The 23,643-nt window shown below is 41.6% G+C and overlaps 1 protein-coding gene across 1 annotated transcript in view; it reads left to right on the top strand.

The window, feature by feature from the left end:
* The window catches only part of PRKCQ (protein kinase C theta), a 127,970-nt gene that overhangs the window by 81,798 nt on the left and 22,529 nt on the right, over positions 1–23,643 (top strand). Inside the window, exons 12-13 of the mRNA XM_039240374.1 lie at positions 11,072–11,163; positions 12,678–12,740. Coding sequence (XP_039096305.1) covers positions 11,072–11,163; positions 12,678–12,740 — 155 coding nt within the window. The remainder of the gene's footprint in view (positions 1–11,071; positions 11,164–12,677; positions 12,741–23,643) is intronic.

Below are 23,643 nucleotides of genomic sequence, written 5' to 3'. Positions count from 1 at the left end.
CTGGCAGCATTGAGACTGCTTGGGATTTTCTCTCTCTCCCTCTCTCTCTGCCCTTCCCTCGAGTGCTAGCTTGCTTGCTCTCTCTCTCTCTCTCTCTCAAAATAAATAAAAGCAAACATTAAAAAAAAATACAGATGGCCAACAAACCCATGAAAAGATGCTCAATATCACTCATCATCAGAGAAATGCAAATCAAAACTACAGTGAGATATAACCTCACACCTGTCAGAATAGCTAAAATCAAAAAGTCAAGAAATAAGACTTGGCGAGGATGTGGAGAAAGGGGAACCCTTGTGCACTGTTGGTGGGGATGTAAGTGGTGCAGCCATTATGGCAAACAGTATGGTGGCTCCTCACAAATATCAAAATAGAACTGGCATATGATCCAGTCACTGCTGGCTATTTATCCAAAGAAAATGAAAACATTCACTTGAAAAGATATATGCACCCTGTGTTTATTGCAGCATGGTTTATAATAGTCAAGATATGGAAACAGCCTAAGTGACCATCAATGCCAGAGTGGGTAAAGAAGAGGTGTATGTGTGGGGTGTGTCTTTGTGTAATGAAATACTACTTAGCTATAAAGAAAAAAGAATGAAATCTTGACATTTACAACATGTACGGACCTTGAGTGTATTATGCCAAGTAAAATAGATCAGAGAAAGACAAAGACCACATGATTTCACTTTTAGGTGGAGTCTAAAAAGCAAAACAAACAGCACAAAACCCAGACTCGTGGATACAGAGAATGGATTAGAGGGGAGGGGGATTAGTGGGGTGAAATGGGCAATGGAGATTAAGAACCACAGAGTTCTAGCTATAAAATAAGTAAGTCATGGGGAGGTAATGTACAGCACGGAGAATGCAGCCTATGATAGCTTATTAACTTTATAAAGTGACAGAGGGTGATTACCTTTAGGTGACCATTTCACAATGTGTACAAGTGCTGATCGCTATGTTGCACACCTGAAACTAATACTGTATGTTAATTATAGATCGATTTTTAGAAGTTTAAGCGTAGGAGTTGTTGAGCTTTTGGGGCTCAACGGCTTCCCTCATTTTGCGGCTAAAGAAATGGAGATCCTAAGATCAGCCTAGCTGATCACATGTCAGTGCTCTTTTCTAAACCATACCCTCTAGCCAAAATTATTAGAAACATTGAGATTTCAAGGTGCCTAAACCCCAAATCCAACTCACAACTCATTTTATTAGAGAATTATCCCTTGAATGAACTAAACCTTAGAACCAAGCAACAGAGGGGGAACTCTCTAGCACTCTCTCTCTAGCACTCTGTACCTATGAATATACAGGAACATGGAATATATTTAATGCATTGTTGGCACAGTTGACTTGTAACATTTAAATGTTTATACACATGGCGTTGCGTCTATTAGCACTCTTGCTCCAGACCTTGCAGGTATTGGGGCCATCCTTGCTCTGACTAGAAGACAGATTAATGCTTTTCATAAGAACGGTTAATAGGTAATCAGTTCTTACACTATCCCAGGCACAGAGCTAAATAGGTTTATTATTTCATTTCATTTTAGTTTGGACGAGCCCTTCTTTATTCTTCAGGGGGCACCTCCCACTCTTTCCGCTGGCTCTATTAGGGCAGATCCCGCTCCAGTTTCTGTGCTGTTAGCCTATAATATTGGATATAACAGCATTTATTAAATATGCCTCACCTAGGAGACTCTGAAAGAGGTGCTGGTACACTTTGCAATAAGTATTCCAGTCTTATTTCTTCAGACCTTGCAGGTCTTCTCTGAAAATGATTTATGACATTAACTTACTAGCCTTTGGAGGAAAGAAAGCTAGGATTTTTCCTCCTTTTTCCAGAGATGAAGTCTATATTCCTAATCTCATTTGCATGGTATTTGCATATTTTCCAGGTTCTTTTTTTTTCCCAAAATTGCTATTGCTTTGATAAGATTATGAATGTCTTTAATGCCATAAAGTCCACATTCGTCCAAATACATGTGCACAGTTGCAACTGTTCTCTTATTTATTCAGTGTTTGACTATATTGAACTGTGATCATCACTAAATAATGTCCCAGGCCCTTTATCTTCATTCTCTTAGTAAAAACGATTTTTAATCCAGGGCACCTGGTGGCTCAATTGGTTGAGTGACCAACTCTTGGTTTTGGCTCAGGTCACGATCCCAGGGTTGTGGGATCGAGCCCCATATTAGACTCCATGCTGAGTGTGGAGCCTGCGTGAGTCGCTCTCTTTCTCTCTCTCTCTCTCTCTCTGTCTCTCTCTCTCTCTCTCCCCCTCTCTCTCACACCCCATACCCTCTGTCCCTCTGCCCCTCTCCCCTGCTTGCACTCTCTCTCTCAAATAAAAATTTAAAAACTTAAACATTTTTTTGAAAAGGAATTATGATCATTCTTAAGAAGAAGGCAGTGTAGAAGGCACATTATATTATCATAACTTTTGAGCCTACCTTTGCAATTCCCCCCTCATGAATTCTAGAATATTCATTCACAGGGCCCTCTGGGCAGCTCAGCTGGAGCCTGCTTGGGACTCCCTCTCTATCCCCCCACTCGTGCTCTCTCTCTCAAAAAAAAAAAAGATATTCATTCACAAAATCTCAATATTGAAAACATAATATTTTTAAAAGGACATGTGTTGACAGTTCTAGAACTCTTCACTTCTCTACATGACATTTGCGTGTGCAAGCAGCCTCGTGGGGTTACACAACTGGCTTTATGAAGTCTGTCACTGTAATTTTAGAATCCTTTCTTTCCTATTGTGAATAGACATTTTTAGTTTCATGATGCTTCCCTTTTTAGGTCTTTCCAGTTATTTTGAGTCTGCTTTGAAAGAATTACTCTTGGGGCACCTGGGTGGCTCAGCTGGTTAAGTGTCTGACTTCGGCTCAGGTCATGATCTCACAGTTTGTGGGTTCGAGCCCCGTGTCAGGCTCGGTCTGACAGCTAGCTCAGAGCCTGGAGCCTGTCTTTGGATTCTGTCTGGAGGGTCTCTCTGACCCTTCCCTGATCATGCTGTCTCTATCTCTTTCTCAAAAATAAAGCAAAAAATTAAAAAAAAAAAAGAATTACTCTATTAGTATTATTTTCATTAGAAGTGATGGTAAAAGTATTTAATCAGAAGACAGTCCCGCCCTGTGCCTGGCCCTACCTTCATCAGAGTGTTTCACCTGCCGTCTTCAGCTTAGGTGAGCTACGTAGGTGGCGTTTTGCTTTACATCAGATGCTTAATCTAAATTTCCATGCCAGTGCTACAAATAGCAATACTCCTTTTGATCTCCCAGTGATGTGGACTTACCCCAGACCTCTCTGGAATGGATATATTGGCCAGAGAGCAAGGCCTCAGCCATTCCTTATACTTGGGGGAATTCATTCTTCAGTAGCTTAAATCAGAGCAAGAACAACAAGCTTCCTGGGGAAACCCTGAGAATCTACAGCATATTAATATAAGGCAGTAGAAAACTCACTCCCTTATAATTTTTTATAAGATATCCAAAATCTGCCTTCAACATGCAATCAGTATAAAAATTAAGAAGCTATTTCATCTTTTTATTTAAATTCAAGTTAGTTAACACACAGTGTAGTATGGGTTTCAGGAGGAGAACCTAGTGACTCATCACTTACATACAACACCCAGTGCTCATCCCGACAAGCGCCCTCCTGACTGCCCCGCCCCCCACCCACCTCCCCTCCAGCAACCCTCAGTTTGTTCTCTGTAGTTAAGAGTCTCTTATGGTTTGCCTCCCCTCTCTGTTTTTATCTTATTTTTCCTTCCCTTCCCTTATGTTCACCTGTTTTGTTTCTTAAATTCCACATGAGTGAAATCATATGATGTAGGTCTTTGACTTATTTATAATTAAGTCATGTTAATATGTTCCTGAATTATAACATCACACCAAAACATACATGAAGAGTCATTCCGAGTTCTGTCATTCAAAGGCACGCAGAAGCAGGGCTTTTGAGTATTACCTTTTACCTTCTTTTTGTATCTTCTTTTCGTAACTAATTTAGTAACGAAATAATTTAGTTTAACTAAATCTAGCATTAATAATTGAGTAACTAAAACCTTCAGCAAAGTAGGCCATTTCTACATCGAAACCGTATATTCCTTAAAACTTGCCTTTTATGTTAAAACTCAGTCTGTTCCTGAGATTATTTTGTACTTGTGACTGTAGGTCTCCACAGGATCTTCACATATATCATACGTATACAATAATTATAGTTGTAAATGTACCAACAGTTGACATTTATAGAGCATTCACTGTGTGCCAATCCAGGTTGTAGACACGTGTTTTAGCTCATTTAATCTTTATAGCAACCCTATTAAGTAGATAGTGTTATTATCCCATTTTACAGATAAAGAAACTGAGGGACTCCTAAGCATCCCATCAAGAGGTCAGACACCTGCTAAGCAGGGAAGCTAGAATTCCGATTCAGGCCGTTCGGTGGCGACACCCGCAGGCCTAACTGCTATACTGCATCTCAGTAGAGACCTTAGCATCTCAGAGAAAACAATATTAAAATGCATGAACTGGAGTCCTGTTTATACTTTGTTATGAAAGAAAATAATGTGTTAATGCCAAAGGCCCTGCAGGACAATTAAGCCGGTAAATACCAACTGAGCTGAGCTCCTGTGGCAAGGTGCAAACCTCTAGGAATCCAGGCGCATTATTTCTGAAACGTACTAATAGGTCTATTAAAGGCAGTGAATTCTACTAATTAGAGTTTAGAGTAGAAATGCAAACAACCCCTCATGAATGGCTTTGTGGGTCTGCAAAGAGCAGTTTCTTTCCCCCTCCTGCCCCACTACGATTTAGAGATAAAATGTACACACGCGATTCGCTCTTGGGTTTTTGTGAGGACGTGTCCTTAATGAAAAAGGATAGAATCCTGTTGTTCACGACGTTTGAATTTATAGCTCAATATAGGAGAAAGCAATACAGGATTCCAGATTTGAGAATTGTGCAGTCTTCAAAACTGCAGGCACACCTAAGAAATTGAGTGTTGTGTGACCAAACTGACAGAGGGTGTATCAATATAGCGCTGAGCCCAGCATTCCGTATGCCCCACACACGTGCCCACCGGATGCAAGCTCTGTGTCTGCCTCGTTCTGAGCACCCGGCCTGGGCAGCCCCGCCCCCACCCTGTGCCCTTCCAGACAGGAAGCGCCTCCATTTCCGCCTGGCCACAGAGCTCAGGATGTCAGAAAGGCAGTTCTCACGGGCTATGATTCTCAACGAAAACCTTGCTTTAGGGCAACGTTAAGTAGAAATAAAAACTTCCGAGGCAGTTTCACACTCTGAAAGGGACCCGGCCCCTACTTCTGATACTAGTTAAGCCTCAGCACATCGACAGTGGAAGTAAAAATGATGGGAGTCACGAAGGGAGAAGTTCAAAGGCAAGGTCTTAAATGTAGACCAGAATTATCAAAAGGATCGGGCCTCAAATACCACTGAAATGAGCACAGAAAATATTATCTAAAAAAAGGACCTTTTCTAGTTCTTGGATTAGCAAAACACTTAGATCTTTTTATTCTTATATGCAAGGTTTACTTCCTTTCCTTCTTTTTTACCAGCATAAATTACTTTTACAGATAAATTTTAGATAGATATTTCACAAATAAATGAATACAAAAGTACTTAGCTATTGGAGTGTCCCTAAAGTGATCTTATATTTTTGTAAGAACATAGGAGAGCCAAGTTCAATGTTTCGTCAGCCACGTAATGAAATATTTGTGGAAACGGAAAACCCAGGAAAATCCAGGACTTTGTACACACACCTACAGAATTCTTCGCAAAAATGCTAGGCTGTTGCGAATTTTTTTAAAGTATTTGATATATATTATTTAAGTGATCTTACAAGAATATAATCATACCATTTTTTAAAGCCACACACACACAACTACGGAGCTTTGAATACCCATCTATCTACAGAATATCAGCATTGATCCTTGTGCTCAGTTGTCAGAAAATCACAGCAAAGCAATACATAACTGACTCTCTCGTCTCTGTGGTCTGGCATACAAACAGCCTCTATGCCGTAGTTATATTTATAATCGGGAAAGTTAATAAATAAATGTCACTGAATGGGATAGCAAGTACTTTCTTGTCAGCCAGAGATCCTTCAGGACTATTCCATCAATCGCTTCTTCCAGTGGCCGCAATGTCATTGGACAGTCAAACCCCAACTAAACTCACTTTCCTGACAGGATATGTCAGGAAAAATGCTCCGTGTTTTATTGTTTCATTAATAAAATCACTGGGCGATGGAAGGATGCTCAGAGGACTCACATTCTAAAGACCATGAAGAGTACAAACACAAACCCTTGCTGGAACATTCATTTAACAATCGGTCCGTTTGAGTGGACGGCAACGGAGCTTACCAGAACCTTAATGGGTTTCGTCCTGCAGGGAACGAGCTCAGCGAGGCAACCTTCCTTTTATAAATTTCACTTTTCCACGGAGCTACGTGACAAAATGCTATGTTTTTGCCTCCTACGTAGGCAAAGTGAAAACGCTCAGTGATTGAACTGGGGACAGGAACTCGACAGGTTGTCAGGCTCTACTTTCTTTTATTCTGTCTAAAGTCAGAAGTGTTCTTCCTTAAGCAGGGCTGCTTGCATTCTAAGAGAATAAAACATATGATTCAGAAACAAAATAGACCAAAGTTATTCTCTTGCCATTGATGTCTACTCAAAACAGTGCTAAGGCAGATTCTGTCCCGACAGAAGGACAAGGCTCATCAGTCCTTGGCGGGATTTAAGTGTTAAACAGTCAGGACCCTTGCCGCACAGAGGTATCTGCTTCCGTCCAATCGCCACACTCAAGGAGCATAACCAGGAGACTACTCAAATGGGAGGCGGCCATCTGACCACTATTGTAGGGCCTTACTTGGGGTGCCTGGTGGGCCATAACACTTCCCCTCTAAGGAGGGTTCCAAAGGAAGGCTCATCTCCCTTTGTAAAAAATTTTTAATGTTTATTTTTGAGAGAGTGTATGAGCGCACACACACACACACACACACACGCACACGTCGGGGAGGGGCAGAGAGAGAGGGAGACACAGAATCCGAAGCAGGCTCCAAGCTGTCAGCACAGAGCCCGACACAGGGCTTGAACTCACGAACTGCAGGCAAGATCATGACCTGAGCCAAAGTCCGGCGCTTCCCCGACCGGGCCACCCAGGTGTCCCTCATTATACTTCAACTATGCATTGTTTCAAAGACTTAAGAATTTTGCAAGCATCGCATCCTCTTATATGCCTTTTATCATCTGGGAAGCACCACACGGATCTTATAACGTACTTACTAGTTTATTAATGTCACCTTTTTCCCCAAGGGAAAAAACTAAATGGATGGTGAAAATCAGCAAGTGTTGAGGCTACTGGAGGGGAATTTAGTCAGTACTTCTTGTTTGTCAGAGGTCGAGACTGGGGCCCCGGGATGGCGGGATTTACTGATCACACAGCCAGTCAGCGACGGCACAGAGGCAAGAATTTCTACCCCATGGATGCTATTCCAGGAACTGCTGACCGAGTCTACGTCCAGGGCAGATCGGAGCACTTTATGCCCCAAACCCTCACAACGTCAATTCTGACTCACCAAAAGATTCGTGTTTATCAGTTAATGTATTTACCCGGCGTAAAGAGAGGGCCTGTCTGGTGTGTGGGGGTCACAAGCCCCTGTCACTCTTCATTGCCCTGCTATGTGTTTTCTCTCCGCTCATGGATAGGACAGTGCCGGAGGAGACTTGGCTCCCTGTTTTCCTCTTTTCGGAGGAGTCATTTCTCTGAGAAGGATCTGCTCTTGTTTGCATTTTGACGTCACGCGAATTTTTTCTATAAGACGTAATGAAACTTAAGGATGCTGGAGTTACTCATACAGATCTCTGGCACCATTTCTTGAAGAGGCCACCTTTGCTCCACTGTATTATTGCTTTTGCTTCTTTTTCAAAGATCAGTTGACTGTATTTGTGAGGGTCTATTTCTAGACTCCAATCTGCTCCATTCGATCTGTCTATTCTTCTGCCAAACACCACACCGTCTTGATGACTGTAGCTTTGTAGGAAGTCTTGCAGATGGGTAGCGTCTGACCTTCAACTTTGTTCTTCTTCAAAAACAATTATTCTGGGTCTTTTGCCTCTGTGTAATAATGTTTACACTTAAATTCTAAAGTGAATTTAGTTTATAGATGTCCACAAAATAAGTCAATGGGATTTTGATGGGGATTTCACTAAGTCTATAGGTCAAGTTGGAAAGAACTGACATCTTGACAATATTATATTCCTATTAATGAACATAGAATGTCTCTCCATTTACTTAGTTCTTCTGATCTCCATTTATTTAGTCTTTCGGTTGGTTTTTAAATTGTTTCCTATGACAACAGCTACCGACTATCAAGTGCATGCTACAGGCTAACCCTGAGCCAGTTTTCTACATATATAGTCTCATTTACTACTCATAACAGTCCTTTTGAGACACGAATATTATCCCTCCATTTTGCAAATAAAGAAGATCATGCTCAGGGGAGGTTAACTTCTCCATGGTCACAAATAGGAAAATATGAAGTCGGTTCTCAGTAAGGGCAAAGCCCCTGGTCTTGACCATTGCCCTGCATCTTGTCCTTCTGGGTTTGGTTAAACCGGAGCTGATCTGGAATCCTTCCAGTGGACAGGCTTTTCTTTTTGAGAGTGGTTCTGCAGGGCTCCAGGCCAGTGGTAGGTCACCTGCAGTTCTGAGGACACATTTTTCAGTGATTTATGAAAGTTTGAGTCAGGTATGTATGTATGTACATTTGTGTGTATGACTGGGACTTGAGATTCAACTTTTAAAAGATTTATCCAGTCTTCAAAACCCGATCCTTGCAACCCAGACCCCAGGGCTGCATGGTTTTGTACTTGCATGTGTTTATTCCGATTTCATCACAGAGCCATCTCCTTGGGCCCAGAGTTAGACCCAAGAGTTCCCTGGATGAAGGTCTTCCCGAGACTTCCAAATAGCATCCAGAACCCCTTAGAAAAGGGCAAGGATCCTCAGACCAGCACCTTCTAGCTAGATAGCAGGTTTCTCCATCCAAGCTGGACCTCCAGGCATGGACTACCCCTAGTCCTGCAAGCAGCCCACATTTTAGCCGGTATTCACCCAAACCAAGCATTTCAACTGAGGCAAAATGCCATCATAAATAAAGGCGATCGACTGGCTTTTTTCAGTGCCCTTGGCTTAATAGACAGATGAGAATTAGAAGAGATTGTTTTAAAATATTTATCGTAGAGACATAAAATCTTTTAGTAGGATTAAGTGTGGCATCCAAGATGCTATAAATCTCAATTACTATTTAATTAATAATCACTGTGGTAGTGTGGTCTTCTTGGAATGCCCAAGGGAGTAAACATGACCGTGCCTTGTGGTACCTTAGAGTCTGAGTTTCGCCATGCAGATTCAACCCCCAACCCTGCCTAGCTAGGCACAGAGCTGACATAAGCATGAGAACTGATGGGACCACTGTGCCCAGGGTTGTATAGAAATTGGGGTTGGCCTTTTGCCTCGAGTCCTAGATGACTACATATACATTCCAAATTCTCAAGTTTTATATGGATTTGTCTGCATTGTAACACTTAAGAGGAACCCTTCATCTGAGAACTGTAATAAATGGCCTTTAAACTTTTATTAAATCTTTCATTCTCTTCAGCATGTAGGTGATTCCACTACTGTGTATGTACAGGCCATTATAGTTTTAGGTAAAAAAGGTGTTTTGAAGTGGTCCATATGGTGCTTACAAGAATAAGAGCTAAAGGAAAGGTGTGCTATTGATGAGGCAGATGTGTGCAGACTGAGCAAATGATTAATCTCAAGTTATATGTGAAGCATCAATGTTAAGTTAGGACATCTATCACTGGAGAATTTTGGCCTGTCCAGAAGGGAAAAAGCTCCAGCTAAAGATACAGGAAGTCTGTAGATTAGATCAGAATCAGCTTTAGAAAAAGCCAGACGCTACTTATCTTTACTTGAATTATTGAGACAATTACTGCGACATTTGGTTTCCCCAGTTCTGCGGAGAACTGGCCTCAGCACAAATGGCGGGAAATGTATGTCCCTGGCAGACCAGAACCCGGTCGCTTCATATGCCCCAGGGCCTCGGTTAGTCTCACATCAAAACTCAAAGGTTAATTCTGTTAAAAAATCACCCAAGTGAGGCTTTGGGGTGCAAATTCATGAACAGACGTGCTAAAGGTCTTCCTGCTTTAAGGATGACTAAATCTGTGGTTCATAAGGACTCTCTGCATTGAGATTCTCGAAGTGTCACATATACACTTACAGAGGAAGTAGTGCGTCACATAGAGGAGCTCGGGCTCCCTGGAATCGTAGCCACTTCTGATACTCTCACTACGACCTGGACACCACTCCGCTTTTTCTCTCAATGGCCACCATTCAAGGGGACCAGCTCTAGTAACACGCATGATGCCCTCTGTCAGGAGCAACGTGCTAGCCCCTCATCTGCCTCCAGGAACAGGCGAAATCAGGACAGGCAAAGAAATAAGACTGTACTTAATTGTAAGCTTCCTGAAGGTGGGACTGTGTTTCATCAAACCTGATGGATGAGGCAGGAATGTGCATCCCCACCCTCACTTCTGCCACGGCGCCATACCTGCAGAATACGCTCAGGACTACTCCCTGAGTGTTGAGCGCATCCCCCCTCCGCGCCGGGAGTCAGAGCCCTGATGTGCATTCTCTTTCCCATCCCACACACTATCAATTTCCATAGGAATACAGTCAGCATCGTATACCACCGAGCATCCAACCCCATCCACTGTTGGCTGGGCAAGTCCTGTTGGCCCCTTCCCCGTGCTGTGCCCCACCTGCTGTGTCCCAGCCGACATTACACGCTTGCCCCCCACATGCCCCAGGCTTCTTCACGGTGCTCAGACATGCTGTAGATCAGCTCAATTATTTTGGTCTTTTTATACTTGATCTCAAGATAGAATTGGTCCTCCTGAAATAATCTAAATCCGTTTAGAAAGTAGTGCTTGTTTTCTTATTAAAAAAAAAAAACTGAAATTTTGAATTGTTTTGTTTTTCCCTAGGAAAACCTCTTTTTTGTGATGGAGTATCTCAACGGAGGAGACTTAATGTACCACATCCAAAGTTGCCACAAGTTTGATCTTTCCAGAGCCACGTAAGAGCCTGCTAAAGGGTGTGGGGTTTTTCCACTGTTCTTGTCAGGTCCTGAGCACCTGCGATGCCCATCGATGCCTCTCCCTGGTGGCATTTTTCCTGTTTCCTCACTCAGCATGCGACAACCTCAGGTCAGGGTAGCTCCCTGGGGACCTATCAAACAAGGCAACAGTCTTTCCCATTGGTGAGGCTTAAAATGGAGTCTGGTTTGTTTCACTTCTCTGTGTTTTGAAATCAAGAACTTAGTCTCTTAAGAAACCACCCCAGCGCATCAAGCTTCTAAATAGTCTAAACACAGAAGCAAATATCTGCCCTTTGAAAAGAAGCAGTCAAATGAAACACAGACCTTAAAGGTGGTCATGGGGATGAACCTTTAACTAAGGCTTTTGATGGGAAGCTCAATGTGAAGGCATAAAACATTTGGCTAAGGGGGTGGGGGCGGGGCATGAGAATTAAGGAACCAGAAGAATTCCTTTACTTTCTGAGAATAAATCTTCACCTTCTTAGAACTCGGGCAGGCTGCATTTTGCAGGTGGCAACGCGGCCGAGTCCCCCAGAACTCCCTGCTGCTCTTCCTCCCTTGGGCCCTGTTTCCTCAGTAATAAAACCGTGACATTCAGAATAAAGAAAATTGTGCCACTAGGCCCACTTAAAAATATGGGCACACACTAGCTGCCTTTGCCTGGTGCTCAGTAATCTTTCACTCACCCCTAACAAGCACTTTTGAGTGGTTTTAGGCTGAGCTGGGTTGAAAGATGGACTGGTCCCACCAGCTCCCACAGACACTCGGGATAAAATGGCTTCTTGTCAACGCCAGCGGCTAGCGCACCACTGAGCTCATCACCTCCAAGAACCATCAGCAAAGTGCCCGGAGAGAATGCTATGGGATTTCCGCAGCAGAGAAATCATCAGGCAGTTTTCGTGCTAAAGGGTCCTCGCTAAAGGAACCTTCCTTGCTACCTCAAGAAGGCAGGAAAGCCATCAGACACATGCTGTCTGTCGTGCCCTCAGTGCCCCCCAGGTGTCTGTCATCACTGGAGATGGAGGGCATATCTCACTCCCATCATCCAGTATTCTTTCCCCTGCCTCTCGGCCGCATTTCTTGCCCGTAAACAAGCCAAGTCTATTGGGAATGACCCCACACACAGGTCTGAGGACTCCAAGCAGAGTTCAAAATAAAGGGTAAAATTATTTTTCTATAAAACTTACACAATTACATTTAATGTCTTCATGTATTAGCCAAAAAAAAAAAGCTTGAGCATTATAGTTTAAAATCTAAGAATAAGTATTAGATGTACGTAAGACTAACTTAAGGTACCAGCTTTATATCAGGACTGGGGCTGAGTATGTAGAATGGATGACATGTTCCTTCTGTTAGGATGGAACGAAATTATGTGTGTGCGAAGTTGTGGGTATACACTTAGGATAGTACTTGTGTAGAGTACTATTTAAAATGAGGATTCTATTTTGTTCCATGAATGCGCCCATACTGAACTTCAGTTTTCCTTCCCTCAGGTTCTATGCTGCTGAAATCATTCTTGGTCTGCAGTTCCTTCATTCCAAAGGAATTGTGTACAGGTAAATTTTACTCTTTGGAAGCACGTACGGAGATATCGGGATTTTCTGTCCAGTTAATCTAATCATTGCGCTCTGGCGCTCTGTGAAATGGCCAGTGTGCTTTGCGGCAGGAAGTTCCATGCCCATGGTGAGGACAGTCAAGTCAGGAACTCAAGTCTCAGAGGCAGTAAGGTTCTGGTCTCATTTTGTTCTTTATTCTGGTCCTTCCTTATTCTCCCTCTCAACTCCACTTTTCTCATCTCCTTCCATTACCCTGCTTTCTCTTTGGCATCTTACTCATTGCTTTCTCTATCCCCTTTATAGCTCTTGTTTTTCCCAATTTTTTGCTTGGGCCAACTAGAAATGCTTATTGAATGTTCTGAACTTGGGTGGGGGGAGAGGTGAGCTCTTCCTTGAACATTCATACACACCTATGGAAACCTATTTGCTTGCACCTTGTAGAAGGGCATAGGAAGCCATGTGTATCCTCTTTCACGAGTGAATGTCCATCCAAAATGTCTCTAGCATACACCATCTTTTCACATCCTTCTTAGAGGAGAGATATTTTACTTTAATCTCCTTACTTCTTTTCTTGAAATACAGTTGACTCTTATTTAACATAGAAATCACCAAAAGCTTAGTTGTCTGGTTGCTGACTCATTGAAGATCAGAGGGAAAAAATAACACACACACACACACACACACACACACACAAAAGAGCCAGACAAGAGGCCGGCTGAGCTGCTGGAGGCTGGCCCAGTGAGCACAGTGAGAGGGTCATGTTGAATCCAACATAAATGGAAGTTGCAAGACAACTAAAAGGCTCTGGGAAGATGGGATTGTTTGCTATTCTATGGCAAGTATTCATGACATCGGACCAAAGTCATCAGTAAGGTTCAGTGGTAAGAGTGGATCCAAGATGGCAGCATAGGAAAATCCTAAATGCACCTCCTCCCCTGGGCACACAAATCTACTCCAACATATAAAGGAGCAATTCCTCTTGAAGGACTGGGAGCCAACTGGACAGCGTCTGCTCAACAAAGGACAGAAGCACAGAAATGATGGGAGCCCCGCCCCCAGCATTACCAGCTGCAGGGGAGGGATGGCACTGGAGAGGCCCACGCAGGCTTGCCCACCTTGCACAGTGGGACAGCTGGACTCTGGACGTCCACCAAGTGGTGGGGGAGATGCTGGACCTCTCCTCAAGGCCAGAGGTGCTGGTGGGTGCCATGGTTTCAGCTTCCCCTCCACCTTGATAGTGCAGATAGGACCCAGGCTGCTGCTTCCATGAGCCCCAGTGTGCCAACCTACACCAGATCCATCCATCCCCCTAACGCAGCCCCCCACCCATGCCTGCCACCGCTCCAGCCATCTCACTAAGGCTGCCCAGGTATGATGTACACCCAGGCACTCCTCGACAGTACCCTGTATGGCTCCAGCCATCTAGCCAAGGAAGCACAAATGTCCAGTACTCTAGGACACCCCTCTAGTTCCAATCATCTCACCAAGGCAAATCAGTGTGGATTGCCCCAGAACCCACCAGCCTATATTTACTTCCTGCCAGGCTAGCCATAGTGCAGAATCCCCCAGGACCCCTTGGTCTGTGCCTGCTTCAGCTCCAGCCAGCCAGCCAGGAAACCCTCTGCATAGAGAACCCCAATGTGGTAACAGCCAGCCAGCCAAAGCTTCCAGGCACACATAGTCCATACAGAGGACAGTCCTACACGGAGTCACTCCTTCAAGACTGGGAGAGGTGACTTTTTCACCTAATTCATATAACTAAACAGAAGAAGTCAAAATGAGGAGACAGAAGAATATGCTCCAAACTAAAGACAAAACTTCGGAAAAAGAACTAAAAGAAATCGAGATAGCAATCTACCTGACAAAGAGTTTAATAGTCATAAAGATGCCCACCAGACTTAAGGGAAAAGTGGATGAACTCAGTGAAACTTCAACAGAGAATACAAAAAAAGAACCAATCTGGCAAAGAATGCAATAATAAAAATGTCAAAAACCTTAGAAGGAATCACTACCAGATTAGAGGATGTAGAACAGTTCAGCATCTGGAAAATAGGGTACAGAAAGCACCCAGGCTGAACAGCAGAAAGAGAATTTTAAAAATTAGCATAGATTAAGGGGCCTCTGAGACAACATTAAGTATGCTAATATTTGCATTAGAAGAGAAAGAAGAAGAGTAAAACTTATTTGATGACATGATAGCTGAAAACCTCCCTAACTTAGGGAGGGAAACAGACACGTAGGGAGGGAATCACAGAGTCCCAAACAAGATGAACTCAAGAGGTCCACACCAAGACATATAATAATTAAAATGTAAGAAATTAAAGATAAATAGGATCTTGAAAGAGGCAAGAGAAAAACAAGTAGTCATGCACAACTGGAACTCCATAGGGCTATGTGCAGAGTTTTGGTACATGCTTTGAAGGCAAGAAGGGAGTGGCATGATATATTCAAAGTGCCAGAAGGAAGAAAACTACAACCAAGAATACTCTACCGGCAGGTTATCACTCAGATTTGAAGAAGACAAAGAATCTCCCAGACAAAAGTTAGGTTAAAAGAGTTCATCACCACAAAATCAGCCTTACAAAAAATGTTCAAGGGACTTCTTTAAGCAGAAAAAGCCTTGAAGAAAATTATGAAAGGAAAAAGCTTAACTGGTAAAAGTAAACATAGGAGCACCTGGGTGGCTCAGGTGGTTAAGCATCCAATTTCAGCCCAGGTCATGATCTTACAGTTGGTGGGTTCGAGCCCCACATCCAGCTCTGCACTGGCAGCATGGAGCCTGCTTTGGGTCCTCTGTCTCCCTCTCTCTCTGCCCCTTCCTTATTCATACACACTCTCTCTCAAAAATAAACACTGTTTTTAAAAAAGTAAACATAGTAAATCACTTGTAAACCTAGCATAAGGTTAAAAAGTAAAATCAATTAGATCTACAAAAATTAATGGATTCACAATATTAAAATATATTTAAAATGGGCCATTACAAATATAAAACATGGAGTGGGAAAGACTAAGAATGTAGTGCTTTTAGAATGTGTTGATCTTAAGTGACCAGCAACTTACAAGAGACTGCTACATATTTAGGATGGTATTACATAAACTTCATGGTAACCACATTTATTTATCTATACTAGATACACAAAAATAAAAAGAAAGGAAACCAAGCCTATCACTAAAGAGTCATCAATCACAAGGGAGGAGGGCAAGAGAAGAAGAAAGGAACAGAGAAGAACTACAAAAACAACCAGAAAACAATGAACAAAATAGGGATAAGTACATACCTATCTATAATTACTTTAAATGTAAATGGGCTAAATGCTCCAGTCAAAAGACACAGATGACTAAATAGATTAAAGACCCAACTCTATGCTGCCTACAAGAGACTGACTTCAGATATAAAGACACACAGACAGAAAGTAAAGGCATGGAAAAAGAGAATTCATGCAAATGGAAGAAAAAAAAACTGTAGCAATATTTACAGAAGACAAAATCAACTTTAAAACAAAATCTGTAACCAGAGACAAAGGAGGGCATAAAATAATTATAAAGGGATTGATCCAACAAAAGAACATAACAACTGTAAATATGCATCCAACACAAACAACATATGAAGCAAATATTAACAGACATAAAGTGAGAAATGAATAATGCAATTACAGTAGGGACTTTAACACCCCACTTAGAGCAACGGAAAGATCATCCAAGCAGAAAATCAAAGAAACAGTGGCTTTGAAGGACACACTGGATGAGATGGAAAGAACAGATATATTCAGAACATTTCATCCTAAAACAGAATACACATTCTTTTCAAGTGTACATGGGACATTTTCCAGGATAGATCATCTGTTGGGCCACAAAACAAGTTTCAGTAAATTTAAGAATAGTGAAATCATATCAAGCATCTTTTCCAACCACAGCCGTATAAAACTAGAACTCAGAAGGAAAAAACCAGATAAAATACAAACACGTGGAGGCTAACCAACATGCTGCTAAAAAAAAAACAGTAAGTAGGTAAATGAAATCAAGAGGGAATTCAAATACATCTGGAGGCAAATGAAACTGGAAACGGTGATTTAAAATCTTTGAGACACAGGAACCTATTCTAAGGGAAAATTTATAATTTTTACTTCAAGAAACAAGAAATTCTCAAAAAACCAATCTAAACATAACAATCTAACAGAACAAGAAAAAGAAGAATAAACAAAGCCCAAAGTTATAGGGAAGAAAAGGAAATAATAAAGTTTGGGGCAAAAGCCAATGAAATAGAGAAGAAAAAATATTAAAAAGATCAAGAAACTAAGAGATGGATCTTTGATAAGATAAACAAAATTGACAAACCTTTTGCATACGAATCACAAATAAAAAACGTCAGAAATGAAAGAGAAGTTGCAGTTGACACCACAGAAATATATAAGCTTATAAGAGACTACTAAAAAAATTATATGCCAACAAATTGGGACAACATAGAAGTGGATAAATTCCTACAAACAGTCTTCCAAAACTCCAAAACTGAATCAAGTAAAAACAGAAAATCTGAACTGATTACTAGTAACAAAATTGAATTGGTAATTAAAAAAAAAAAAAAAAAAAAACCTCCCAACAAACAAACAGTCCAGAACCAAATGACTTCAGAGGTAAATACTACCAAACATTTAAAGAAGACTTTAAAGAAGGGTTTAACCCATTTATTTTTATTTTTTTTTAAGTTTATTTATTTTTGAGAGAGAGAGAGAGAAAGAGAGAGAGAGACAGAGTGCAAGCAGGAAGGGACAGAGAGAGAGAGGGAGACACATAATCTGAAGCATGCTCCAGGCTCTGAGCTGTCAGTGCGGGGCCTGATGCCCAGTGTGGGGCTCGAACTCACAAACCATGAGATCATGACCTGAGTCAAAATCGGACATTTAACCAACTGAGCCAGCTAGGTGCCTCTGGGTTTAGCCCATTTAAAGAAGAGTTAATACCTATCATTCTCAAGCTATTCCAGAAAACTGAACAAGAAGGAATTTTTCCAAATCCAATCTGTGTGGCCAGCATTATCCTGATACCAAAACCAAAGACTTCAAGAAGAGAAAATTACAGGCTAATATCCCTGATGAATATATATCAAAAGTCCTCAACAAATTATCAGCAAATCAAATTTGACAGTACATTAAACAGATCATTCACCATGATCAAGCAGGATTTATTCCAGGGACATAAGAATGGCTGAGTACTCATCCATGGGATACCCCACATTAACAAAATGAAAAATAAAAACCATATCTCAATAAATGTAGTGAAAGTATTTGAGTAAATTCAGTATCCCTTCATGAGAAAAACTCTCAACATGGAATTAGAGGGAACACACATTAACATAATAGAGGTCATTTATGACAAACCCACAGCTAACATCATATTTAGTGGTTTTTCCTTTGAAGGAAAAGGAACAGGACAGGGATGGCCACCCATGCCACTTGTCCACTCATGCCGGCCCCAGCAGTCATACAGGGAAGACAAAAAAAAATCCATATTTGTAAGAAATAAGTAAAACTGTCATTATTTGCAGTTGGCATGAAACTATATATAGGAAACCTTGAAGACTCCAGAAAAAGAAAACTATTAGAAAAAGTATTTGAATAAGTGAATTCAGTAAAGTTGCAGGATACAAAATATACAGAATCTGCTGTATTTCTGTATACTATCAAGAGTAACTATCAGAGAAATCAAGAAAACAACCCCATTTACAATCACATCAGAAAGAAGAAAACACTTAGCAATAAACTTAACCAAGGACGTGAAAGACATGAACACTGAAACTGTAACATACTGATGAAAAAAATTGGAGACAACACAAATAAATGGAAAGATATTTTGTGCTAATGGTTTGGAAGCACATTGTTAAAATCTCCATATTACACAAAGCAATCTGTAGAATCAGTGCAATCCCTATCAAAACTGCAATGAGAGTTTTCACCAAACTAGAACAAAAAATCCCAAAATCTGCATGGAAACACAAAAGACCCCGAATAGCCAAAATATTCTTGAGAAAGAAAAACAAAATTGGATATATCAAGTTTCCTGGTTTCAAACTCGACTACAAAGCTCTCTATAGTAATCAAAACAGTATAGTATTAGCACAAAAGCAGACACATAGGCCAGTGGAATAGGATAGAGAGCAAAGAAATAAGCCCATGCATGTATGGCCAATTGAATTATGACAAAGCAAGAGCATAGGACACTCTCTTCAATAATTGGAGTTGGGAAAAATAGCTACATGCAAAAGAATGAAACTGGACCACTTTCTTACACCATACACAAAAATAAACTCAAAAATGGATTACACACTTGAATATAATACCAGAAACTATAAGTCTCCTAGAAGGAAATACAGGAAGACTCATTGACCTCAATCCCAATGATGCTTTTTAGATCTGACTCCAAAGGCAATAAAAGTAAATGTAAAAAGAAACTTTTGGGACTACATCAAACTAAGAAGCTTTTTCCGCAACGAGGAAACCATCAACAAAACAAAATGGGATGGATTACTGAATGGAAGAAGATATTTACAAATAACATGCAATATGGGGTTAATAGCCGAACTATATAAGGAACTCCTACAACACTAAACAGATAATCTGATTAAAAATGGACAGAGGATATGAATATGCATTTTTATAAAGAACACATGGCCAAGAGACACACAAAAAGGTGCTCAGCACAACTAATCATCAGGGAAATGCAAATCTAAACCACAATGAGATATCACCTCCCACCTGTCAGACTGGCTAAAATCAAAAAGACAAGATATAACAAGTGTTGGCAAGGATGTGAAGAAAGGAGAACCCTTATGCACTGTTGGTGGGGATGTAAATTGACGCAGCCACTATGGAAAAGAGTAGGAAGATTCCTAAAATGATTAAAAATATAAATGCCATAATACCCAGTATTACCACATCTACTATTTACCCAAAGAAAACAAAAACACTAACTTCAAAAGTCATACACATCCGTATGTTTATTGCATCATTATTCATAGTCAAGCTGTGGAAGCAACGATAGATGAGCAGATAAAAGGTGTGGTGTGCATATATATACATGTATATGTATGTGCATATACACACACACACGTATATACATACAATGTAATTATTACTCATCCATAAAAAAGAATGATATCTTGCCATTCGCAACAACATGAATGGATCCGGAGGGTATTACACTAAGTGAAATAAGTCAGACATAAAAAGACAAATACCATAGGATTTCACTTATATGTGGAATCCAAAAAACAAAATAAAACAGAAACAGACACAAACAGAAGTAGATTCTTAAACACAGAGAGCAGACTGCTGGTTACCAGAGGGTAGGACAGTGGAAGGTAGGAGAAATAAGCAGGGGTTAAGAGGTACAGACTTCCAGTTATAAAGTAAGTAAGTCATGGGGATGAAAAGCACAGCATAGGGAATAATATTGTGATGGTGTTGTAGGTGACAGATGGGGACTATGCCTCTGGGAGCACAGCATAAAGTATATAATTGTTGAATCACTATGTTGTACACCTGAATACGATATTAAAAGAGGTTAAATGATGTCCCACACTGAGTGTGGATGACAGCAAACCTATGTAAATACAGGCCAGAAGCATCCCATCAAAGATGGTCACTGTTGAGATGCTTACAGGGTAGGCTGAAAATTCACTTCGGGAAACCTCTCCGTTTCCACGGGGCACAGCCCAGGGAAAGTTGCCATACTTAGAACACAGCTTCAGGGGAGGTTTGGATGTCATTCTTAAGCAGTCTCTGTGGCAACCTTGGTAACCTTTGGATACAATGGGCTTTGAGGTGGGGGTGGTGGTGTCTGTCTTTAAACAATTCCTTAATCTCCAAGAGAATCAAAAATACTCATCAGAACATTGAAAACCCTGATCAGAATCTATGGGGCTTTTTTTCTCTCTGTATCTGTAATGCCTGCAATATACATGAAATAATACATCACTGGGACACTCAGTAGCTTGTATACGATGGATGGATGGGTGGATGGATGGATTGGAGGGAGGGAGACCAAACAAGATTGGAGAGAGATGGGGGGAGGGGGAGAGGGAGGGGGAGAGAGGGGAAGAGAGGGAAAGAGAGAGTCTTCGAGTTTGTGAGAGAAAAGCCCACATGCCCCCGTGCAGTCTCTCTCCACAGCCCAATGCTGTTTTCTAGCATTTCATCTTATTAATTTACAGTCAGAACAGAAAGACCGATAGGGTCCTTAATTGTCTTTAATATCACAAACTGTACCCAGTGGAGGGCTCTTACCACATCCATCTATGGGAAATCATGCTGTCTATGGCTTTTCATGCACCAGTAAGAAAGAATATTGGGTTTATTTAGTAGTGCATTCCCGGAAGTTGTAGAGAGCCCTTGAAAGACACCATCAAGTAATTAAAGCAAAGGAGAAGTCATCTAGCAAGTACTGGAGACTGGGACTGGCTTGCATTAAAAACTACTCAACTCCCCATGTGTAACTTTACTGACCTGAACGGTCCATTTGGCAACTGAATTAACCAGGGTATTCTATTAATTTCCTTCTTCTGACCACTTAGGATTATGATTTCTGGGTTTGCTCACAAAAAAAAGATATATTACTTTTCAAGTGTTACCATAGAAATTACCACACACCTACCTGATGGCTTAAACCAACAGTTTATTCCCCCGTAATTCAGGGGTCCAGAGGTCTGAAATCAAGGTGACAGCGGGGTTACCTAGTTCCCAAGGCTCTCAGGCAGAATGCTTCATCGCCCCTTCCAGCATCTTAGCTCCCGGTGCTCCTTGGCTTTGGGTGGCAACCCTCCCACCTGCCCCAGTGCTCACGTGAGCTTTTCTTCTCCCTGCATTGGTCTTCCTTATGTCTCTTAGGATAGCACTTGACCCCCTGGAAAATCCAAGATGATCTCATTCCCAGATCTTTATTTAACTTATTACATCTACAAAGACCCTTCTCCCAAAGGTCTCATCCACAAGGTTCTAGGGGTTACGATATGAACTTATCTTTTGGGGGTCACCATTCAACCCCCACAGCCGGTGATGTAGAAGGACTGAGTCCTGAAGGTGCGGCTCTTCATTAAGCATTGTGGTGTACACAAAAGCTACCAAAGTCCCAGTCTCTGGGTACCTAATGAAGTCACTTACTGGGTTTTTAATGGGTGTTTTTTGGAGATAAAGTATAAATATATGAAGAGACATAGGCACCACACTCTAAAAAAACAGACCCAGTGAATAAGATTCTAATTCAATGTGTCAACAGGAAGGAAAATGGGATCCTCAGAAATGGGAGAGGCTTTGCCAAAACAGATAAATAAATAAAAATTCCTATCAGAAAGGGGTTTTTGTTTTTGAAGAGGAGAAAGCCTTTGCAAATGGAAGAAGTGATTCCAGAAAAGGCACAGAAGCGGAAGCAAGGTCAGGGAAGAAACGTTAAAGTGGACCCAGCCTTACTGGAAAGGCTGTTGCTAAGCAGTCGCAAGAACTGAGGCCAAGCCATGTAGAGAAGCAGACGCCAACATTACCATTTGACCACCTGCTGGTGTTGTAAAAGTAGCGACACCTTCAAAGATGCCTCAGCCTGGTTTGAGTTACATGTAAAAACAAGCAGCTGGAAAATACCCAGACATAGAAAGATAAGAATCTAGAATCTCCAATCTTAGAACTATTAGAACTGAAAGTCACCTTAAGACGATATCAGTGACAGCACTGGCCCAACCCATGTTTTTGAAGCCACTTACAAATTATTTCCCATGAATCATCTTGTTCTATGTTCACAAAGGTCCTGTGGGATAGACAAGGCGGGTATCACTGGACCCATTTTACAGATAAGCCACTGGAGGCTCAGAGGGGATGTAGCTGTGGCTGAGCTACTTAGCAATACAGCTGGGATTTGAAATCTGGTTCTTCCAACACCCACACTCTGCCTCTTGCAAACGGAAAAGATTTGCTTACGCTGATCACACAACTGAATGAAAGGCCTCCACTGAATTCTCTGTTATACCTGGCGCGCTGCCCCTGGGGCAGACAGGTGCTTATCACAGCCATGCCAGGTGACCTGGACTCCAAAGTTCCTTTCTGGGCATCCTGGGGTCCTATAAGGTGTAGGAGTATTTACTGTGAAGATTCTGGCCATTGGATTGTGTGGCATTTCCAGTTAGCCTCCCTCTGCCTACATTCCTTAGTCCCATGGAGGGCTGGCTCTGAATGACAAACTTTTAGACCTTTCCCATCCTAACTTAATCTCTCCAAGCATCAATGACCTTTTCTCTCCCAACCCCTAACACTTGGTTCACCTTAGAGGGTGGAATGAAAATCAAACATGATGCTCATTTTCCTAGCCTGAGGCTCCGGGAACACTTACTTTTAGGACTGATTAACATTCACCCCAAGTCACAGAAGACTCTGAATCTTAGCAAGACCAATTCAATGAGAAGGACTGGGTCAGCTTGGTTTGTATCCTAGCCCACTGACCCTGTGGGCAGGGATAAAGTGTATAACCCTTAAGAGCCCAATCAGAAAAATGTGAATAAAAATAATTCTATATCAAAGGGCTGCTGTGAGAATCAGATGAAGTGCGTGTGAGAGCAAGAAAATCCGATGCAAATAGATACAATGCCATTATCCTTAGAATCTACGTTTAGCACTGCAGCTAGATGTCTGGTTCCCGAGGGATGACCCCCAAACCATCCTTCAGGCAAATTTCTATGAACATAGAGATGTGGCTGTAAGTGATGCAAATAGGTTTCACGTAGCAGAAATCCAAAATGATACCAATGTTGCACAGGGTGTGGATTAGAAAATGCATCAGCAGCTGTGGCATTAGGAGTAAAATATGACCCACACTTGGACATATTGGAATTCATAAGTCACAATGAAAGTGTACTCCATATGGCAAG

This window comes from Hyaena hyaena, unplaced genomic scaffold (genome assembly GCF_003009895.1).
Source record: "Hyaena hyaena isolate Hyena2069 unplaced genomic scaffold, ASM300989v1 scaffold_174, whole genome shotgun sequence".
NCBI lineage: Eukaryota > Metazoa > Chordata > Mammalia > Carnivora > Hyaenidae > Hyaena > Hyaena hyaena.
Note: the sequence above shows the minus strand (reverse complement) of the source record. Positions and strands in the feature narration are given on the sequence as shown.